Source organism: Bufo bufo, chromosome 2, assembly GCF_905171765.1.
Source record: "Bufo bufo chromosome 2, aBufBuf1.1, whole genome shotgun sequence".
NCBI classification, from domain to species: domain Eukaryota; kingdom Metazoa; phylum Chordata; class Amphibia; order Anura; family Bufonidae; genus Bufo; species Bufo bufo.
The window spans coordinates 839958895-839982074 of NC_053390.1; the positions used below are offsets into that span (position 1 = coordinate 839958895).

Below are 23180 nucleotides of genomic sequence, written 5' to 3' on the forward strand. Positions count from 1 at the left end.
TGGGGGGCGGTAAATAACAGCTACTTGGAGGTTGGAGGGAGAGTAGATGCGAACAGAGTGTACTTCAAATGAGGTGAGTGTAATGGAGGGTGGCAGTGGAGTTGGACTGTAGGAGCAGGTGTCTGATAGGAGAAGACCAACTCCTCCACCATGTTTGCAGACGGAGCAGGGGGTGTGAGTGAAATGAAATCTGCTATAAGAGAGGGGAGGAGGTGTCATAGGGTGTCAGCCATGTTTCTGTGAGATCCAGAAAGGAAAGTTTTTGAAAGATAAAAAGTAGGACAGTTTGTTACAGACAGAGCGTGCGTTCCATAATGCTCCTGCAAGAGGAACCAAAGGAGCAGGGGTCAGAGGAATGATTATTAGGTTTAAGGGGTTGCAGAAATTTGTAGAAGGAGATTTGTACTGTGACATAGAGGTGACAGTGGGGATTTGCTGAGGGGGGGGGGGGCTGGATTTGGAGGGATATCACCGGCAATAAGGAGAAGCAGAGAAAGTGTTAATATGTAAGAATAAGAGAGGGCAGGAGGTATCTGTGTGTGTTTGGGAAGGAAGTGTTTTATGTTGGCAAACAGGTTTGTGCAAGCGTCAGATGAGAAGGTAAGATGGAGGGAGAGATGAATAGTTCCTCGCTGGGTGAGTGAATGTGGGGGTATTTCAGGAGGTTGTGGAAAAGTGGGAAGAGTAAGATGAAAAATTTAAACATTGTTTGCATTAACTATCTGTAATTACCTGTGGTCCAATTCTGGTATAATTCAGTTTGTGCACTTTAGAGTTGCACTTGAGAGATGTTGCATTTGGAAATACCAAGGTCTGGAAGACCAAGGAAAATAGATTTACACCACTCAGTGTTCAATCAGGTGTGACCAAGAGGGGAGGGGGCTACATGTGGCCTAATCAAGGGAGGACCAGATACAGGGTGAAATAGTCTATGTAATTGTAACGGCATACAAGGCAATACTCCGAACGGAACCTCACGAATAGCTGCTAGCAGACGAATAGGAAACGCACCCAAGCGGCTTACACTCCTGGCAAACAGTCTCTAACAGCATACAGTGAATCCCCCCAAGAACGAGACGAGGCTCCGTGTTGAGGGTCAAGCAGTGGTCACCCAGAGCTGTGCGTTTTATTGATCTTATATAACATTGGTACACATCAGTACCACCCACAGGGTTTTGTGAAAACAACCAATAACCACGTACAATACAGTAAAACACTCCCACACAAAATCCTCCCCTCTGCCTGTGATATAATTATGGTACAATGGGTTGATGTAATTATCACAGGCAGGAGAATACACAATGTCCTCTGTTCTGGATACAACCGAGGGGTAATTCAATTATCTCTCAGGACAAAGGGAAATCGCCAATACACACGTGGAGACAATAGGACAGACATCACCACTCAAACATACAATGTTCCACCCATTACAGTAACATAGACATTTAACATATCCCAAAATGGCACGAATTAGACTAGGGGTTCAAAAGTTTGTAAAGGTCCTTTGTGAACAAAGGAAGCATGGCTGATGAGAGGGCCCATAATCCTGGGGCGAGAGGCTGGCAACCAGGCCCCTCCAAAACCCAGTGGCGAGGTTAGTTTCGCCACAGTAAACAAATACTCAATAAATCCAGCAGGGAAGGAGACATTAATAGTTCAGTCAAGACATACCAGGATTTAGAAGGAAAGATGAGAGGGGTGGACAATATCAGACTGTGGAAAAGCTGGGTGCAGCAGTAAGCTTCAGTCAAGACATACCTGGAGATGAGAGAATTGGGTGATGGTCAGTAGGCAGTGATGACAAAGTGGATTCCATATCTGTAATATTACATTCTGGTATAATTCAGTCTGTGCACTTAAGAGTTGCACTTGAGAGATGTTGCATTTGGAAAGATATTGGAGCCCTCTATCTGCATATAAAGCTATTGTAATGTTCTGCCATGCCGACCATCTCCAGTCTCAGGAAACTTTTAGCATCTTGAAAAATATAGCAATAGATACCCACGCCTGTATTGCGCGCACATCACGCGAATATTACATTGCCAATTTTTTGCGATCAAGAAAAAAATTCGCAAATTCGAATATTGCCCCTGCTGCTCATCACTAGTTTTGAACACGGTGCCTTGCAGTAACACACATAGGGAGTCTGCTGTGGTAGTAAAATAATACTGTGAGTCCGTATGACATGCAGATGACAGGCGTTGCTCTTACAATCACTGCACACTTCACTTATTTGGGCAGTCACGGGGCCAAAACTGACCAAATAACTCCAGTGTGAACTCAGCCTTACAGGTCGATGTTAGCGCCAAGAAGAAGTGCGCTCCTTTTACACAGTCGTCAGCTGATTCCACATAGATGTCTACAGAACCTGTTCTATTAACCCCTTATACAAGTAGAGCCCCCGACAGAGTGGAGAGGGGGTCAGCAGTAAGGTTGTGGTGACGTCACTGATTATTTTGCCCTTCCTCTGATCCATTAGAACAATAACCCCCAAAAAACGGATCCTGTCTGTGGAGCATCCGCCTTCACTCGGTCAGCATTTGGTCAGTAATCCATCAGTATTGGTAAAGCCCAAAAAAAAACAGGAGTGGATCCTAAACAGAGTTGACACGTGAACGGAATATTTGCATGTCTTCTGTGTTTTGTACCCACTCCTGCTTTTAGCTACCAAATCACAAGCCAATTCTGATATAGGGACTGTGTGATACTGGCCTCACGGATGCTCCAAAGACAGGATCTATTGTGTTTTTCATTTTTCCGTCCTTTTGACAGATCAAAAGAAAGGAAAAAAATGGTGATGTCAACAAGGCCAAACAGAGACACTAGTGACCCAGTCACAGAGTAGAGAGGGTTGGAACAGTGAAAGGAGTCAACAGAATGGTCCAGTCACAGAGTGGTGAGGGTGGCAACAGCATGAGGAGTCAACATAGTGGCCCAGTCACAGATTGGTGGAGGGCAACAGCAGTGGCAATAACAGCACAATATGGTGGGTAGCAGTAGGAGAAGATGGCAGCAGAGGCAGCAGGTGTGTGGCATCATGCGGGTGGCAGCATCAGTATAGTGGCTGAAGCAGGTGGCCAGAGGGTCTAACATGGTGGTGAGCCAGTAGTCATACCTCTGCCAAATAGTGATAATACGGCTGTCACTACACAAGCAACTCAGCACGCATCTAGCCATTTCTGTATACATTGCTTGTGTGTGAATGTCCTCCTCCGCCAGTTAAACCATAGGTGGCCATGAGATGTAGGCACCACGTCTCCTGTTCCCTGACCAGACAGATTTTTCAGCATCTGCTCCGGGATGTGAAGGAGTGGAATGACATTGTTCATCCCGTAGTCCTGGCGACTGACAAATAAAGTGGCATCCTCAAACAGCCTGAGCAAATGGCAGGTGTCACGCTTGAGCTGCCATTGGCTAACATCGAAGTTACACATGTGGAGGGTGGAATTCCAACGGGTAGAAATGTTGCATATCAGGCGATGTAGTGGAACGCTTTCTGGCTTTGCAGCTCAAGGAGGTTTTGTTTTGCAGTGTAAGAGAGGCTGAATTGCATGCACAGTTTCATACACAATGTTCTTGCCATTATTGGTGACTATGTCTTCGATCTTCAGTTGGCGAGGATAAAGCCAGGATTTGATTTCCTATTGAAAGACATGGAGCAGTTCCTTCCCGGTGTGACTCCGTTCGCCCAGGCAAACAGCGTGACACCGCCGTGCTCTGCAGTGGAGACTGAGGACAAGGTTGAGGATAAGGAGGAGGACATTGGTGCAGGACTCACAGCTTGAAAACGCGGAGGAGGCAGTACCGTCATCTGGCCAAGTTGCTGGTGTGGCTGGGCAGAAACCACATTTACCCAGTGGCCCATAAAGAACATATTTTGTCCTTGACTGTAGTTACAGCTCAACATGTTGGCTCTGGGGTGAACTTTAGCAGACACTGACAGGCTCAAGGACTGACCCACTTTCGGTTTAACATACATGTGCCGGGCTAGTACTGCCTTTTTTGGAGAAGTAATGACGGCTTGGGACTCTCCACCTTGGCCTGGCACAAGCCATCAGTTCTCTGAAAATAGTCCACCACATGGAAAGGGAGGGAGCATGTTCCGCTTCTGCGCCGTTGGATGAATGCACGCGTACTGTTGTCTTTTTGCAATTGCCTTGGTGATTGATTGCTGATGAAACGAGTGACAAGGAGGAGGAGGAGCATCAGGACCAGTAGATGATGGGAAGGAAACACAGCTCCCTTCTGCTGAGGTGGTGAAGCCTTGACTGCTGGAGAAGGAGTGCAGACCACTGGGATGCTGTACCACTACATAAGCACAAAGGTTTTCACAGGCCACTCATGGTGATGCTGCATGTGTTGACTTAGGGCCATGGTGCCAACATTGCCATGCTTCACCTTCTGCCCACAGATTCTACTGCGCTGACATCCTCCAGGCAACTTGATGAAAAATCCCCACACCGGCGAGTATAGCACTCCATGCTGACTGCCTGCTGCCTCTGCCTCTGTGCGCCGCTAGTTCTTTCCAGACAGGTAGGCTCCTGAGTAGCAGGTGGTCAACCCTTGGAACATTTGGCTCCAGACATCACACTGCCGCCACACTGCTGATGATGATGAAGCCCCCTCTTCATCTGTCTCCCATGTGCGATCAGCTACATCATAATCCACTACTGTCTGCATGTCACTGATGTCCCCATCATGGGCCATGCCAACTGTCATGAGAGAGGAACCCACCGACTCCTGGCTGTCAACCATTCAAGGACAGCTGGGTTGCTGGTCAAAAAACAACAGCTGGATGACACTGGCAGTTCTGACCTGTCGCTGCGACTGCTGCTACCACCCCCCCCCCCCCCCCCCGTCTGCTGCTACTTCTGTCAGCTCCAGAAACATTTTGGCTGCCGCCCGTTCCCTTAGAAGGGCCAACTGTCTGTTGGACATACTGTACTGTAACAGTAACTAAGGGTAAAAGAGCAGTAGCATCAGGCCACAATTTCACCCCAGAATCAAGGATGAATGGATGTACTTACATAAAAAAAAATATAAACACCCCAAAACTTGAAGTATCAGTAAAATGGCTAGGGCACCGGAACACTGCTAGGTGTAAAAAATATAAACAGCCTTTGTCCTGCATGATACACCACAGGGCAAGGGAGAGCATTGGAGCATGAAATGCTCTGATGCTCATGTCAGAGGGGCTGGACAGGTGAAAATGGGGATATGTCGGGGTTCAACTCTGAACCCATACAACCTCTTTAACGGATTTACTTATATATAAAAGAACGTGAGCACTCTAAAATCTGTACTATCAGGCCACAATTTCACCCAAATTAAACAATTAAGGATTAAAGGATTGAATTATGTATAAAAGAATGTGAACACCCCAAAATCTGTAGTATCAGGCTGCAATCTCATCCCAATTACACAATCAAGGATTACTAGAATTACTTATGTATAAAAGAATGCAAACATCAGTAGAATTAGAACACTTTTTAACCCCAACTAGTGCAGCAAGGTGTAATAGAATAGCTCCTATTAGCCAGGCTTTACACTGTTCTATTGGCCCCTGTACTCTCCCTATATCCCTATTATATCCCTACACTATCTCTAAGCTGTCCCTGCTCTCTCTTTACAGTGTGGAGAAAACGCTTCCCTATTATATCCTTACACTATCTCAGTGCGGTCCCTGCTCTCTCCCTATAGTGTGTATAATGCATCTCTATTATATCCCTACACTATCTCTAAGCTGTCCCTGATCTCTCCCTACAGTGTGGATAAAGCCTCCCTGTTATATCCTTACACTATCACTAAGCTGTCCCTGCACTCTTACTATAGTATGGATAAAGTCTCCCTATTATAGCCCTACACTATCTCTAAGCTGTCCCTGATCTCTCCCTACAGTGTGGATAAAGCCTCCCTATTATATCCCTACAGTATCAATAAGCTGTCCCTGCTCTCTCCATATAGTGTGAATAAAGCCTCCCTATTATATCCCTACAGTATCTATAAGCTGCCCCTGCTCTCTCCCTACAGTGTGGATAAAGCCTCCCTATTATATCCCTACAGTATCAATAAGCTGTCCCTGCTCTCTCCATATAGTGTGAATAAAGCCTCCCTATTATATCCCTACACTATCTCTAAGCTGTCCCTGCTCTCTCCATATAGTGTGAATAAAGCCTCCCTATTATATCCCTACAGTATCTATAAGCTGCCCCTGCTCTCTCCCTACAGTGTGGATAAAGCCTCCCTATTATATCCCTACAGTATCAATAAGCTGTCCCTGCTCTCTCCATATAGTGTGAATAAAGCCTCCCTATTATATCCCTACACTATCTCTAAGCTGTCCCTGATCTCTCCCTACAGTGTGGATAAAGTCTCCCTATTATATCCCTACACTATCTCTAAGCTGTCCCTGCTCTCTCCATATAGTGTGGATAATGCCTCCCTATTATGTCCCTACACTATCTCTAAGCTGTCACTGCTGTCTCCCTATAGTGTTGTTTAAGCCTCCCTATTATATCCCTACACTATCTCTAAGCTGTCCCTGCTCTTTTCCTATAGTGTGGATAAAGCCTCCCTTTTATATCTCTACACTATCTCTAAGCTGTCCGTGCTCTTTTCCTATAGTGTGGATAAAGCCTCCCTATTATATCTCTACACTATCTCTAAGCTGTCCCTGCTCTCTCCATATAGTGTGGATAAAGCCTCCCTATTATATCTCTACACTATCTCTAAGCTGTCCCTGCTCTCTTCCTATAGTGTGGATAAAGCCTCCCTATTATATCCCTACACTATCTCTAAGCTGTCCCTGCTCTCTCCCTACAGTGTGAATAAAGTCTCCCTATTATATCCCTACACTATCTCTAAGCTGTCCCTGCTCTCTTCCTATAGTGTGGATAAAGCATCCCTATTATATCCCCACACTATATCTAAGCTGTCCCTGCTCTCTTCCTATAGTGTGGATAAAGCCTCCCTATTATATCCCTACACTATCTCTAAGCTGTCCCTGCTCTCTCCCTATAGTGTGGATAATGCCTCCCTATTATATCCCTACACTATCTCTAAGCTGTCCCTGCTCTCTCCATATAGTGTGGATAATGCCTCCCTATTATGTCCCTACACTATCTCTAAGCTGTCCCTGCTCTCTCCCTAAAGTGTGGATAATGCCTCCCTATTATGTCCCTACACAATCTCTAAGCTGTCACTGCTGTCTCCCTATAGGGTTGTTTAAGCTTTCCTATTATATCTCTACACTATCTCTAAGCTGTCCCTGCTCTCTCCATATAGTGTGGATAAAGTCTCCCTATTATATCCCTACACTATCTCTAAGCTGTCCCTGATCTCTCCCTACAGTGTGGATAAAGTCTCCCTATTATATCCCTACACTATCTCTAAGCTGTCCCTGCTCTCTCCCTATAGGGTGTATAAAGCCTCCCTATTATATCCCTACACTATCTCTAAGCTGTCCCAGCTCTCTCCATATAGTGTGGATAATGCCTCCCTATTATATCCCTACACTATCTCTAAGCTGTCCCTGATCTCTCCCTACAGTGTGGATAAAGCCTCCCTGTTATATCCTTACACTATCTCTAAGCTATCCCTGATCTCTCCCTACAGTGTGGATAAAGTCTCCCTATTATATCCCTACACTATCTCTAAGCTGTCCCTGCTCTCTCCATATAGTGTGGATAATGCCTCCCTATTATATCCCTACACTATCTCTAAGCTGTCCCAGCTCTCTCCATATAGTGTGGATAATGCCTCCCTATTATGTCCCTACACTATCTCTAAGCTGTCACTGCTGTCTCCCTATAGTGTTGTTTAAGCCTCCCTATTATATCTCTACACTATCTCTAAGCTGTCCGTGCTCTTTTCCTATAGTGTGGATAAAGCCTCCCTATTATATCTCTACACTATCTCTAAGCTGTCCCTGCTCTCTCCATATAGTGTGGATAAAGTCTCCCTATTATATCCCTACACTATCTCTAAGTTGTCCCTGCTCTCTCCCTATAGTGTGGATAATGCCTCCCTATTATGTCCCTACACAATCTCTAAGCTGTCACTGCTGTCTCCCTATAGGGTTGTTTAAGCTTTCCTATTATATCTCTACACTATCTCTAAGCTGTCCCTGCACTCTCCATATAGTGTGGATAAAGTCTCCCTATTATATCCCTACACTATCTCTGAGCTGTCCCTGCACTCTCCCTATAGTGTGGATAATGCCTTCCTATTATATCCCTACACTATCTTTAAGCTGTCCCTGCTCTCTGCCTATAGTGTGGATAATGCCTCCCTATTATATCCCTACACTCTCCTATTGGTCCCTGCTCTCGCCCTATAGTGTGGATAATACCTCCCTATTATATACCTACACTATCTCTAAGCTGTCCCTGCCCTCTCCCTATAGTGTGGATAATGCCTCCCTATTATGTCCCTACACTATCTCTAAGCTGTCCCTGCTCTCCCCCTATAGGGTGGATAAAGCCTCTCTATTATATCCCTACACTATCTCTAAGCTGTCCCTGCTCTCTCCCTATAGTGTGGATAATGCCTCCCTGCTATATCCCTACACTATCTATAAGCTGTCCCTGCTTACTCCCTATAATGTGGATAACGACTCCCTATTATATACCTACACTATCTCTAAGCTGTCCCTGCTCTCTCCCTATACAGTGCCTTGAAAAAGTATTCACCCCCTTGACTTTTTTCATATTTTGTTACATTACAGCCTTAAGTTCAATGTTTTGTTAATCTGAATTCTATGTGATGGATGAGAACACAATAGTCTAAGTTGGTGAAATGAAATGAGAAAAATATATAAATAAAACTATTGTTTAGAAATAGAAAACAGAAAATTGTCCTGTGCGTATGTATTCACCCCCTTTGTTTAGAAGCCCATAAAAAGCTCTGGTGCAACCAATTATCTTCAGAAGTCACATAATTAGTGACATGATGTCACCTGTGTGCAATCTAAGTGTCACACGATCTGTCATTACATATACACACCTCTTTTGAAAGGCCCCAGAGGCTGCAACACCTAAGCAAGAGACATCAGTAACCAAACACTGCCATGAAGACCAAGGAACTCTCCAAACAAGTAAGGGACAATGTTGTTGAGAAGTACAAGTCAGGGTTAGGTTATAAAAAATATCCAAATCTTTGATGATCCCCAGGAGCTCCATCAAATCTATCATAACCAAATGGAAAGAACATGCCACAAAAGCAAACCTGCCAAGAGACGGCCGCCCACCAAAACTCTACAATGGCTACTGGGCAAGGAGGGCATTAATCCAAGAGGCAGCACAGAGACCTAAGGTGACCCTGGAGGAGCTGCAGAGTTCCACAGCAGAGACTGGAGGATCTGTACATAGTACGACAATAAGCCGTACGCTCCATAGAGTTGGGCTTTATGGCAGACTGGCCAGAAGAAAGCCATTACTGTCAGCTAAAAACAATAAGACACGTTGTGAGGTTGTGAAAAGGCCTGTGGGAGACAAAATGTATGGAGGAAGGTGCTCTGGTCTGAGGAGACTAACATTGAACTTTTCGTCCATCAAAGAAAACGCTATGTCTGGAGCAAACCCAACACATCAGATCACCCAAAGAACACCATCCCCACAGTGAGACATGGTGGTGGCAGCATCATACTGGGGGGACTGGGAAACTGGTCAGAGTGGAGAGAAAGATGGATGGTCCTAAATACAGGGATATTCTTCAGCAGAACCTGCACCACTCTGTGCGTGATCTGAGGCCAGGACGGAGGCTCACCTTCCAGCAGGACAATGACCCCAAACACACGGCTAAAGCAACACTTGAGGGGTTTAAGGGGAAACATGTAAATGTGTTGGAATGGCCGAGTCACAGCCCAGATCTCAATCCAATAGAAGATCTGCGGTCAGACGTAAAGATTGCTGTTCACAAGCGCAAACATCCGACCTGAAGGAGCTGGAGCCGTTCTGCAAGGAGGAACGGGCAACAATCCCAGCGGTCAGATGTGGCGACTGCTCCTAGAGACTTATCCAGAGAGACCTGGAGCTGTGATTGCCGCAAAAGGTGGCTCTACAAAGTACTGACTGTAGGGGGTGAATAGTTCTGCACATTGACTTTTTCTGTTATTTTGTCCTATTTGTTGTTTGCTTCACAATAAAAAAAATCTTCATAGTTGTCGGCAGGTTCTGTAATTACATGATGCAAATCCTCAAACAATCCATGTTAGTTCCAGGGTGTGAGGCACCAAAATACGAAAAAAGTCAAGGGGGCTGAATATTTTTGTAAGGCACTGTAGTGTGGATAATGCCTTCCTATCCTTTCCCTACAATATGAATAATTTTTCCCTGAACTGCTCAATCGTTTTAATAAAGTCTTTCCTAAACACTGTCCCTAGTGCCTGTAACTGGCGGAGACCGGGCAGGAGGAGACTTTTTATAGGGCTATGACATCACAGGGGCTGGCTATCTGCTGATTGGCTGTCTGCATGGCATTATGGGTGATCCATAGTTCCCGGGCTTCTTACTTCCTCTTTCTAACACGTGCAGCAGCCATTGTAGAAAAAATCAGATTCATTACCACAAAATGCGAGGAAATTCTACTTCATGACGAATTGAATTTTTTCCTGAAATTCAGATCACATTCCACTTCATCAACTTCGATTCGCTCATCTTTAATCAACACTAGTTCTATCTCTAACACTAGTTCTAATTCTAACATTAAGATTAGAGATGAACAAATTTTTAAAAAAATTAGATTTGGCTGGTTCGCCGAGTTTTTCGGAAAAATTTGGTTTGATCCGAGTTTATTCACGGGGAATCGCATTAAAAAAAAATGCTATTTCCTGACTGCAGAGAGCCCTTATAGCGGTGTAGAACACTGTGCCTGTACAGCGGTGTAGAACACTGTGCCTGTATAGTGGTGTAGAGCACTGTGCCTGTATAGTGGTGTAGAACACTGTGCCTGTATAGCGGTGTAGAACACTGTGCCTGTATAGTGGTGTAGAACACTGTCCCTGTATAGCGGTGTAGAGCACTGTGCCTGTATAGCGGTGTAGAACACTGTGCCTATATAGCGGTGTAGAACACTGTGCCTGTATAGTGGTGTAGAACACTGTGCCTGTATAGCGGTGTAGAACACTGTGCCTGTATAGCGGTGTAGAACACTGTGCCTGTATAGCGGTGTAGAACACTGTGCCTGTATAGTGGTGTAGAGCACTGTGCCTGTATAGTGATGTAGAACACTGTGCCTGTATAGTGGTGTAGAACACTGTGCCTGTATAATGGTGTAGAACACTGTGCCTGTATAGAGGTGTAGAGCACTGTGCCTGTATAGCGGTGTAGAGCACTGTGCCTGTATAGTGATGTAGAACACTGTGCCTGTATAGTGGTGTAGAACACTGTGCCTGTATAATGGTGTAGAACACTGTGCCTGTATAGAGGTGTAGAGCACTGTGCCTGTATAGCGGTGTAGAACACTGTGCCTGTATAGAGGTGTAGAGCACTGTCCCTGTATAGCGGTGTAGAGCACTGTGCCTGTATAGTGATGTAGAACACTGTGCCTGTATAGTGGTGTAGAACACTGTGCCTGTATAATGGTGTAGAACACTGTGCCTGTATAGAGGTGTAGAGCACTGTGCCTGTATAGCGGTGTAGAACACTGTGCCTGTATAGCGGTGTAGAACACTGTGCCTGCATAGCGGTGTAGAACACTGTGCCTGTATAGCGGTGTAGAACACTGTGCCTGTATAGCGGTGTACAACACTGTGCCTGTATAGCGGTGTAGAACACTGTGCCTGTATAGCGGTGTAGAACACTGTGCCTGTATAGCGGTGTAGAACACTGTGCCTGTATAGTGGTGTAGAACACTGTGCCTGTATAGCGGTGTAGAACACTGTGCCTGTATAGCGGTGTAGAACACTGTGCCTGTATAGCGGTGTAGAACACTGTGCCTGTATAGCGGTGTAGAACACTGTGCCTGTATAGTGGTGTAGAGCACTGTGCCTGTATAGTGATGTAGAACACTGTGCCTGTATAGTGGTGTAGAACACTGTGCCTGTATAATGGTGTAGAACACTGTGCCTGTATAGAGGTGTAGAGCACTGTGCCTGTATAGCGGTGTAGAACACTGTGCCTGTATAGAGGTGTAGAGCACTGTCCCTGTATAGCGGTGTAGAGCACTGTGCCTGTATAGTGATGTAGAACACTGTGCCTGTATAGTGGTGTAGAACACTGTGCCTGTATAATGGTGTAGAACACTGTGCCTGTATAGAGGTGTAGAGCACTGTGCCTGTATAGCGGTGTAGAACACTGTGCCTGTATAGCGGTGTAGAACACTGTGCCTGCATAGCGGTGTAGAACACTGTGCCTGTATAGCGGTGTAGAACACTGTGCCTGTATAGCGGTGTACAACACTGTGCCTGTATAGCGGTGTAGAACACTGTGCCTGTATAGCGGTGTAGAACACTGTGCCTGTATAGCGGTGTAGAACACTGTGCCTGTATAGTGGTGTAGAACACTGTGCCTGCATAGTGGTGTAGAGCACTGTGCCTGTATAGTGGTGTAGACTGTTACTGTGCCTGTATAGTGGTGTAGAGCACTGTGCCTGTATAGCGGTGTAGAACACTGTGCCTGTATAGCGGTGTAGAACACTGTGCCTGTATAGTGGTGTAGAGCACTGTGCCTGTATAGTGGTGTAGAGCACTGTGCCTGTATAGTGGTGTAGAGCACTGTGCCTATATAGCGGTGTAAAACACTGTGCCTGTATAACGGTGTAGAACACTGTGCCTGCATAGTGGTGTAGAGCACTGTGCCTGTATAGTGGTGTAGACTGTTACTGTGCCTGTATAGTGGTGTAGAGCACTGTGCCTGTATAGCGGTGTAGAACACTGTGCCTGTATAGCGGTGTAGAACACTGTGCCTGTATAGTGGTGTAGAGCACTGTGCCTGTATAGTGGTGTAGAGCACTGTGCCTGTATAGTGGTGTAGAGCACTGTGCCTATATAGCGGTGTAAAACACTGTGCCTGTATAACGGTGTAGAACACTGTGCCTGTATAGCGGTGTAGAACACTGTGCCTGTATAGCGGTGTAGAACACTGTGCCCTTATAGTGGTGTAGAACACTGTGCCTGTATAGTGGCGTAGAACACTGTGCCTGTATAGTGGTGTAGAACACTGTGCCTGTATAGGGGTGTAGAGCACTGTGCCTGTATAGGGGTGTAGAACACTGTGCCTGTATAGTGGTGTAGAACACTGTACCTGTATAGTGGTGTAGAACACTGTGCCTGTATAGTGGTGTAGAGCACTGTGCCTGTATAGTGGTGTAGAGCACTGTGCCTGTATAGTGGTGTAGAGCACTGTGCCTGTATAGTGGTGTAGAACACTGTGCCTGTATAGCGGTGTAGAACACTGTGCCTGTATAGCGGTGTAGAACACTGTGCCTGTATAGCGGTGTAGAACACTGTGCATGTATAGCGGTGTAGAACACTGTGCCTGTATAGCGGTGTAGAACACTGTGCCTGTATAGCGGTGTAGAACACTGTGCCTGTATAGCGGTGTAGAACACTGTGCCTGTATAGCGGTGTAGAACACTGTGCCTGTATAGCGGTGTAGAGCACTGTGCCTGTATAGGGGTGTAGAACACTGTGCCTGTATATATTGGTGTAGAACACTGTGCCTGTATAGCGGTGTAGAGCACTGTGCCTGTATAGCGGTGTAGAGCACTGTGCCTGTATAGTGGTGTAGAGCACTGTGCCTGTATAGTGGTGTAGAGCACTGTGCCTGTATAGCGGTGTAGAGCACTGTGCCTGTATAGTGGTGTAGAACACTGTGCCTGTATAGTGGTGTAGAACACTGTGCCTGTATAGCGGTGTAGAACACTGTGCCTGTATAGCGGTGTAGAACACTGTGCCTGTATAGTGGTGTAGAACACTGTGCCTGTATAGTGGTGTAGAACACTGTGCCTGTATAGTGGTGTAGAGCACTGTGCCTGTATAGTGGTGTTGAGCACTGTGCCTGTATAGTGGTGTAGAACACTGTGCCTGTATAGTGGTGTAGAGCACTGTGCCTGTATAGTGGTGTAGAGCACTGTGCCTGTATAGTGGTGTAGAGCACTGTGCCTGTATAGTGGTGTAGAACACTGTGCCTGTATAGCGGTGTAGAACACTGTGCCTGTATAGCGGTGTAGAACACTGTGCCTGTATAGTGGTGTAGAACACTGTGCCTGTATAGTGGTGTAGAACACTGTGCCTGTATAGTGGTGTAGAACACTGTGCCTGTATAGTGGTGTAGAACACTGTGCCTGTATAGTGGTGTAGAACACTGTGTCTGTATAGCGGTGTAGAACACTGTGCCTGTATAGCGGTGTAGAACACTGTGCCTGTATAGTGGTGTAGAACACTGTGCCTGTATAGTGGTGTAGAACACTGTGCCTGTATAGTGGTGTAGAGCACTGTGCCTGTATAGTGGTGTTGAGCACTGTGCCTGTATAGTGGTGTAGAACACTGTGCCTGTATAGTGGTGTAGAACACTGTGCCTGTATAGTGGTGTAGAACACTGTGCCTGTATAGCGGTGTAGAACACTGTGCCTGTATAGTGGTGTAGAACACTGTGTCTGTATAGCGGTGTAGAACACTGTGCCTGTATAGCGGTGTAGAGCACTGTGCCTTACAGTAACACACATAGGGAGTCTGCTGTGGTAGTGAAATAATACTGTCAGTCCCTATGACATGCAGATGACAGGCGTCGCTCTTAGAATCACTGCACACTTCACTTCACGGGGCCAAAACTGACCAAATAACTCCAGTGTGAACTCAGCCTTACAGGTCGATGTTAGCGCCAAGAAGAAGTGCGCTCCTTTTACACCGTCGTCAGCTGATTCCACATAGATGTCTACAGAACCTGTTCTATTAACCCCTTATACAAGTAGAGCCCCCGACAGAGTGGAGAGGGGGTCAGCAGTAAGGTTGTGGGTGACGTCACTGATTATTTTGCCCTTCCTCTAATCCATCAGAACAATAACCCCCAAAAACGGTTCCTGTCTGTGGAGCATCCGCCTTAACTCGGTCAGCATTTGGTCAGTAATCCATCAGTATTGCTAATGCCAAAAAAACCAGGAGTGGATCCAAAACAGAGATGACACGTGAATGGAATATTTGCATGTCTTCTGTGTTTTGTACCCACTCCTGCTTTTGGCTACTAAATCACAAGCCAATTCTGATGGGACCGTACAGGCCGTACAGCTGCTACACAGACAGGATCGGGTGTGTGTCTCATTTTTCCTTCCTTCTGACAGATCAGAAGAAGGGTCAAATAAATAATGATGTCAGCCAGGCCGAAAGGCAAAATAGTTGACCAGCCATGGAGTGGGGAGGATGGGAACAGCATGAGAAGTCCACAGAGTGGCCGAATGACATAGTAGTGAGGTGGAAGCAGCATGAGGAGACCACAGAGTGGCACAATCACAGAGTCAGGAGGTGGCAGCAGCATCAGAGGCCACAGAGTGGCCCGGAGACAGAGTCTGGATGTGGCAGCATCAGGAGGAGGCCACAGAGTGGCACAATGACAGTGTGGAGGTTGCAAAAGCATCAGGAGGCCACAGAGCAGCACAATGACAGAGTGTGGAGGTGGCGGGAGCATGAGGAGGCCACAAAGAGGCACAATAACAGAGTGTGGAGGTGGCGGCAAAATCAGGGGGCCACAGATTGGCACAATGACAGAGTGTAGAGGTGGCAGCAGCAGCATCAGGAGGAGGCCACAAAGTGGCACAATGACAGTGTGGATGTGAGAGTAGCAGCATGAGGAGACCACAGAGTTGCAAGGTGACATAGTAAGGAGGTGGCAGCAGCATGAGGAGACTACAGAGTAGCAAGGTGACATAGCGTGGAGGTGGCAGCAGCATCAGGAGGCCACGGAGTGGCAATGTGACATAGTAAGGAGGTGGCAGCAGCATCAGGAAACCAGAGTGTCAAGTTGATATAGTGTGGAGGTGGCATCACCATCAGGAGACCACAGAGTGGCAAGGTGACAGAGTGGGGAGGTGGCAGCAGCATCAAGAGACCACAGAGTGAGCGGGTGACAGAGTGGGGAGGTGGGTGGCAATACCAGTACAGCTGAAGATGGTGGGTGAAAGAAGGAGCACTTGGCATCAGATGTGTGGCATCAGGCAAGTGGCAGCATCAGAATAGTAGCTGAGGCAGGTAGCCAGACGAAACCGGTCTATTTTGTCAAAGTGTTGGTGTGGCACCATGGATGATCTAGTCTGATGCATCAGGCATTGGTGGGTGGAAATCCTGGCTGATCCATGCCTGATTCATCTTGACAAAGGTTAGTCTCTCCACATTTTGGATGGACAGGTGAGTTCTTCTTGGGGTAACTATGGCCCCCGCCGCACTAAACACCCGCTCTGATGCCACACTACTGGCCGGGCAGGACAGCTTTGCCAGGGCAAACTTTGCTAGCTGCGGCCAGAAATCCAGTTTGGCTACCCAGTAGTCCAGCGGATCTTCAATGTGCTTTGGCAGGGTGCTGTCCAAGTAGGCCACCAACTGCTGGTTCAGGTCCTGCTCCAGGTCTACCTGCTGCTGGTGAGTAGTTTCTTCACTAGGCGGGTGAAGAAAGCTGCTCATCAGTGACTCTAGACTCAAGTTGCTGCTGATGGAGCTGGAACTGCTCCTACCACCCCACCCCTCCACAGCAGCCATGGCAGAGAGATGTGAGCACAGAGGGCCCCCCCCGGTCAGACCTGCGAGAGGATGGATGATGGCGCAGATAGGCAGCAGCCAACTGACTATATAGGATGTCTTTATAGTAGTTCAGTTTGTCCTCCTTCTCAGCGGGTGTAAAAAAAGGCCCCCATGTTGGACCGGTAGAGAGGGTCATCACCCTGTGTGTAAAAGCCACCCATTTCGCTACACATTGCTTGTGCTCCAATCTCCTCCTCCTCCTCCAGTTCACTCCCCACAGGGCTCATGTGGCCGTAAGATGTAGTCACCACGTCTCCAGTCCCCTAACCAGCCAGATTTAGCAGCATCTGTTCCAGGACATGAAGCAGTGGAATGACGTTGTTCATCCCGTAGTCCTGGCGACTGACAAATAATGTGACCTCCTCCATGGGCCTGAGCAAACAGGTGTCACACATGAGCTGCCACTGGCTGACATCGAAGTTACTGTTTGTAACTGAAGTGATTGTTAATGGCTTTTCTCTATTCGTACAGTCAGTCCAACATATGGAGGGTGGAATTCCAATGGGTGGATACGTCACATATCAGCCTATGTTGGGGGACGCCGTTCTGCCGATGCAACTCGAGGAGGGTGTACTTGGCGGTGTACGAGTGGCTGAAGTGCATGCAAAGTTTCCTGGTCATTTTTAGGTTGTCTTGCAGATTGGTGGAAGACTTCAGGAACCACTTGACCACCAGATTAAACACGTTAACGGGCAGGACGCATGGCTCAGCCTTCCTTGACGCAGCACCGGCACCATGTTCTTCCCGTTGTCGGTCACCATGGTTCCGATTTTCAGTTGTCGAGAAAGCCAGGATTCAATTTCTTGATGAAGGACACAGAGCAGTTCCTCCCCTGTGTGTTTCTGTTTGCCCAGGCAAACAAGGTGCAAAAGAGCGTGACACTGCCGTGCCCTGCACATGTGGTATGCTGGAGGGGCACTGTGAATTGTCCCTGCAGTGGAGGCTGAGGACACGGTGGAGGATGAGGAGGCAGAGGCGGACATTGTCGCACGACCAACGGTGTGAGAACTTGGAGGTAGAAGTGGCATCACCTGGCCAAGTTGCTGGTGTGGCTGTGCATGAACCACATTCACCCAGTGGGCTGTAACGGACATGTAGTTATAGCTCCACACGTCGGTGCTGGTGTCCACTTTGGCAGACACCGACAGGCTCAAGGACTGGCCCACCTTCTGTTCTACATGTGTGTGCAGGGCTGGTACTGCCTTATTGGCAAAGAAATTATGGCTTGGGACTCTCCACCATCGGCTCGGCACAAGCCATCAGTTCTCTGAAAGGTGCAGAGTCCACCACTTGAAAAGGGAGGGACTGCAGCACCAGCAACTTGGACAGGAGCACGTTCAGCTTCTGCGGCGTTGGATGAGTGCACGCAGACTGCTGTCTCTTGGCAATCGCTGACGGAATGACTGACAAGGAGTAGGAGGAGGAGGAGCAGGAGCATTAGGACCAGCAGATGATGGGAAGGACAGACAGCTCCCTTCGGCTGAGGTGTTGGAGCCTTGACTGCCTGAAACTGGGTGTGTGCCACTGGGTGATGCACCACATCGGAGCCACGGTTCTCCCATCTATAGGTCCTAGATGATCCCCATCTATAGGTCCTAGACGATCCCCATCTATAGGTCCTAGACTAACCCCATCTATAGGTCCTAGACTAACCCCATCTATAGGTCCTAGACGATCCCAATCAATAGGTCCTAGACGATCCCAATCTATAGGCCCTAGACTATCCCAATCTATAGGCCCTAGACTATCCCAATATATAGGCCCAAGACGATCCCCATCTATAGGTCCTAGACGATCCCCATCTATAGGTCCTAGACGATCCCCATCTATAGGTCCTAGACGATCCCCATCTATAGGTCCTAGACGATCCCCATCTATAGGTCCTAGACGATCCCCATCTATAGGTCCTAGACGATCCCCATCTATAGGTCCTAGACGATCCGCATCTATAGGTCCTAGCCGATCCCCGTCTGTAGGTCCTAGCCGATCCCCGTCTGTAGGTCCTAGGCGATCCCCGTCTATAGGTCCTAGCCGATCCACATCTATAGGTCCTAGCCGATCCCAATCTATAGGTCCTAGACAATCCCCATCTATAGGTTCTAGACTAACCCTATATCTAACATTTATTAATTCCAAATGTAGAATTTATCCTATTCCTAAAACCAAATTCAATCCTAATCCTATCCACACCCTAAACACTCAAATTTATTGAAATCCTAGCTCTAATCCCAATTCTAAATGTAATCGTAACTCCAAAATGAATTTTAATTCTAAGACTAACTTTAATCCTTCCTTTAAACTTAACATTCTGAACATTTTGGACCTTTAGCAGTCTTCAGAGCCAAATATTGTACAGTCTCTTGTGGTGAAGTAGACAATAATAACTTGTGGTTCCATTTATATGATGGTTTGTGTTGATGGAGTTTTTGATGTTCCTGTTAAGGTCAGTGGACATTTGTGGAACTCTAACTTTATTGATTCTTATTATGAAACAGTCTGTGGTGGTAATTAAAGGAGACCGAGGGCTGAGCCCACAGGTACAGAGGGTACACAATGCCACAGACGCAGACAGCGGTTCTTCCCCGGCAGTTGAGTTTACTGAACAATATAGTGATCAAGAAGCTGAGAATATATAACAGATCGGTAACATAGAATAAACCAACAGTAAATGTTAGGGTACTTTCACACAAGCGTTGTTCTTTTCCGGCACTGAGTTCCGTCAGAGGGGCTCAATACCGGAAAAGAACTGATCAGGCATATCCCCATGCATTCTGAATGGAGAGCAATGTTCAGGACGGAGATAATACTGCAGCATGCTACGGTTTTATCTCCGTCCAAAATTCCGGAACACTTGCCAGAATGCCGGATCTGGCATTTTTTTCCATAGGAATGTATTAGTGCCGGATTGAGAATGTGCAGTAAGTATACAATTTACACCTGCAGAGTAATACATTTAAGGTCCCTTGCCCCACACCCTTACAGTAACAGGACCTTGCCTTGCCTGGGGACTTCACCATTGTTGGAAGTCCCAGCAGAGTCTGTCCATGACTAGACACTCATCGGTCATTGTCTCTGTGGGTCACGGAGGGTTCCTGCCTCCACCAGTACAGGATTCCCTAGCAGGATCTGGGATGCACCAGTTATCTAGAACTCCATCTTCACAACGAGCCTGCACCATAGGTTTGGTGGTGACGAGGCATTGCTATGATCAACTCAGCACTTTAATGGGAATGCAGAGATGGCTCTAGCACCGTGTTGTAAACCAGGAGGAGCTGAGCAGATATTTATTTTATGGGAAAAGATTCGGTATAACCTGGATTTTATTCATGTAAATTCCTGCTCATTCTGGGCTCTGTAGTCCAGGAGGCGGTCCTATCAGTGATTGACAGCCTTCCCTCTGACTGTGTATACAGAGATAGCTGTCAATCACTGATAGGACCGCCTCCTGTCAATCACTGATAGGACCGCCTCCTGTCAATCACTGATAGGACCGCCTCCTGTCAATCACTGATGTAAAATGGACCTTGTAATGTTCTTAACACCCACAAGCCTGAAGACTCTAAATCCCATCAAAGTCCTTAATCTCATTATGACCCTAATCCTAATTCTAGGGTTTACTCTAAAACAAAACCTAAAACAAAACCCATCATTTTTGTCACCCACAGTCCTATCTCTAATTCTTACTCTAAAGGCGGGAAGGAAGTGTTTCTCCTGACCATCGGCTGCTCGCTCAGTGGAGGAGACACCTTTACATGCAGTGATCTCCTCCACAGTATGAGGACGAGGGGTCGCTATTGCCATCGCTCGTCCCCATACAGAAGTGTTTCTCCTGACCATCGGCTGCTCGCTCAGTGGAGGAGACACCTTTACATGCAGTGATCTCCTCCACAGTATGAGGACGAGGGGTCACTATTGCCATCGCTTGTCCCCATACAGAAGCGCTCCTTCCTGACAGTCGGCTGCTCGCTCAGTGAGGAGACACATTTACATGTAGTGATCTCCTCCACAGTATGAGGACGAGGGGTCGCTATTGCCATCGCTCGTCCCCACACAGAATCATTGCTTCGGGGCAGCAGAACACTGTTCAGACTGCACGGTCTGCTGCCCAGGAATTATATTGGTGGCCCACACGAACGACAGCATCATTTTGCTCATTGGATGATTGGCGGCACATTTAGACGAGCAGATTGTCAGGAACGAGCGTTCGCAGGAGCAATTCTTCCCAATAATCTACCCGAATATCTGGCAGTGTCACTCCGCCTTAATCCTGACTCTAATCTTAACTCTAAGACTAACTCCATGACTTGATCATGTTTCATCTGTATGCAATGAGTAGACCTGGAATTTCATCATAACCTTCCTACTATTCCAGCTGCTCTCCCGGCCTTCTCTTTGTCTCGGCGGATTGGTCATCCATATCAGAATCGCACGCCTCCAAAGAGGAAGAAACCTCGAACTTCATTCAGTCGCCTCCAGATCTGTGAGCTCGAGAAGAGATTCCACCGACAGAAGTACCTGGCATCGGCTGAAAGAGCCACTCTGGCAAAATCTCTGCGCATGAGCGACTCTCAAGTCAAGACATGGTTTCAAAACCGCAGGACAAAGTGGAGGTGAGTTGACCTGAGAGATGTAGGATGTAGGAGGCTTTTGTTGTAGGCCATGGATCCATCATTATCAACTACGGTCAGATACAGATCTAGAGAAGCAGGTTGTCCTCGCCTCATAATAACCACTGACCCGCTCTAGAACACACTTTAACTAATTAATATGTGGTTCAAAGGGAGAAGGCTACCATAGATAAGACATGTCTATATGGCTTAGTTACAAGGGTTGTCTCATCTGAGACACTGATGACATATCGAGGCCGTCCTCCATTAATTTCTACGGAACTGCCAAAAATAGACAATAGAGTGCTGTCCCATAGAAGTAAATGGAGTGGTGGCCATGCTGCCAGATGACACAACCTCTTTAGGCTAGTTGCGGTGGAGATTTATGAGGTTCTGTCTGGTCCCATTTACTATAATGGGGACCGGGTGGAGATCTGGCCACATTCCAGCAAATATGCCAAGAATCAGCCAGAAGAAAACTGCTGCCAGAACTCTGCTGGACCGCGTCGCAGCCATTGAGAGAAAGCAGCTCACGTCTCCCGGGCTGTGATGTGGTCTGCTGCATCTGGACAGGTCACAGCCAATGAGGAAAGCTGTCCTCCTCCCCGTACTATGAATTAGCATACCAGGTGCCAAAACAGAATGGGGGGCACAACGATGTGACAGGGGAGCATAATCAGGGAAAAATGAGCGCTATGACATCTACTAAACATGGACTACAGCGTATTGATGTTATAAAGTAAAAACTGGTGAAAGGTCCTCTTTAACTTAAGAGTCATCTTTGGGATCCCTAATTAGTGGGGCAAAAAGTAGGAGCTGTCAAAGCCAGTGAACTTCCAATAAATCCCCTAAAAAAGAACAGATTGTCCTAATGTCTTCCTGTTATATGTTCTTTCCAAGATCTTCTAGCAGCAGTTTACCATTTCTGTCCTGTCTGAATGATCTTATTTTTGCACTTAGGCGTCAGACAGCTGAAGAAAGAGAATCTGAGCGCCAGCAGACAAATCGTATGATGATGCAGCTTCAGCAAGAAGCCTTTCAGAAAAGTCTCCAACCATCTCTTCCCCGGGACCCTCTGTGTACACATAACTCCTCACTCTGTGCATTGCAGAACCTACAGCCCTGGGCTGATGAGACCACCAGCTGTTGACTTAGATCTTTGTTTGAGGCACCAAGAACATGAACAGATCAGATTTAAGATATGATGTGTGGACATTCTCAGGTCCTCTAAACACTGTAGTCCATAAGGCCTGCCTCATATGTGGACATACATGTAAAACAACACGTCCTCTTCTCAACGAACTCTTGCTGGAATATTTGGACATTATAAATTATTTTGAAACGTGAATATAACCATGGTGAATAGCCACAATGTAGAAAATTGTGCAGAAATGTGAGAACTTTGTACAGTAGAACCTTCCATTTCGTTTAGTGAACCTTCCACCATCTCATCCAATTTAGGTTAAACTAATGTGAACTTTTTTTTCTGTGATTATATAAAGGATAAGGTGACATCACTATCTACTTTCTCTTTCAGATCTACCATTTACAGTACCCCATTCCTACTGTCTACTCCTTTTAATCTCCACTATATCCTTCTTCTATATAATGTACTTCACCTCTACCATCACCACATCTTTCATCTCAAATATCTCCCCATGTCTTCTTTCTCCTCTCTCCTCCTTCTCATCTATCTAGTTAAACTCCTTCACTTCTTCTACCTCCTCCATCTCCTTCCTCTCCCCCTCCTTCACCTCACCCCTCTCTGTCTCCTCCTTCTCCCCCTCATCTCCTACATCTACTTCATCTCCCCGGTATCCTCATCTCCAATCTCTCCATATCTCCTA

General features: G+C 46.8%; 1 protein-coding gene across 1 annotated transcript in view; it reads left to right on the forward strand.

Moving 5' to 3' along the window:
• TLX2 (T cell leukemia homeobox 2) overlaps positions 1-22483 on the forward strand; it is a 38577-nt gene extending 16094 nt beyond the window's left edge. The window contains exons 2-3 of the mRNA XM_040420001.1: positions 21099-21336; positions 22294-22483. Coding sequence (XP_040275935.1) covers positions 21099-21336; positions 22294-22483 — 428 coding nt within the window. The remainder of the gene's footprint in view (positions 1-21098; positions 21337-22293) is intronic.
• Positions 22484-23180: the final 697 nt, after the last annotated feature.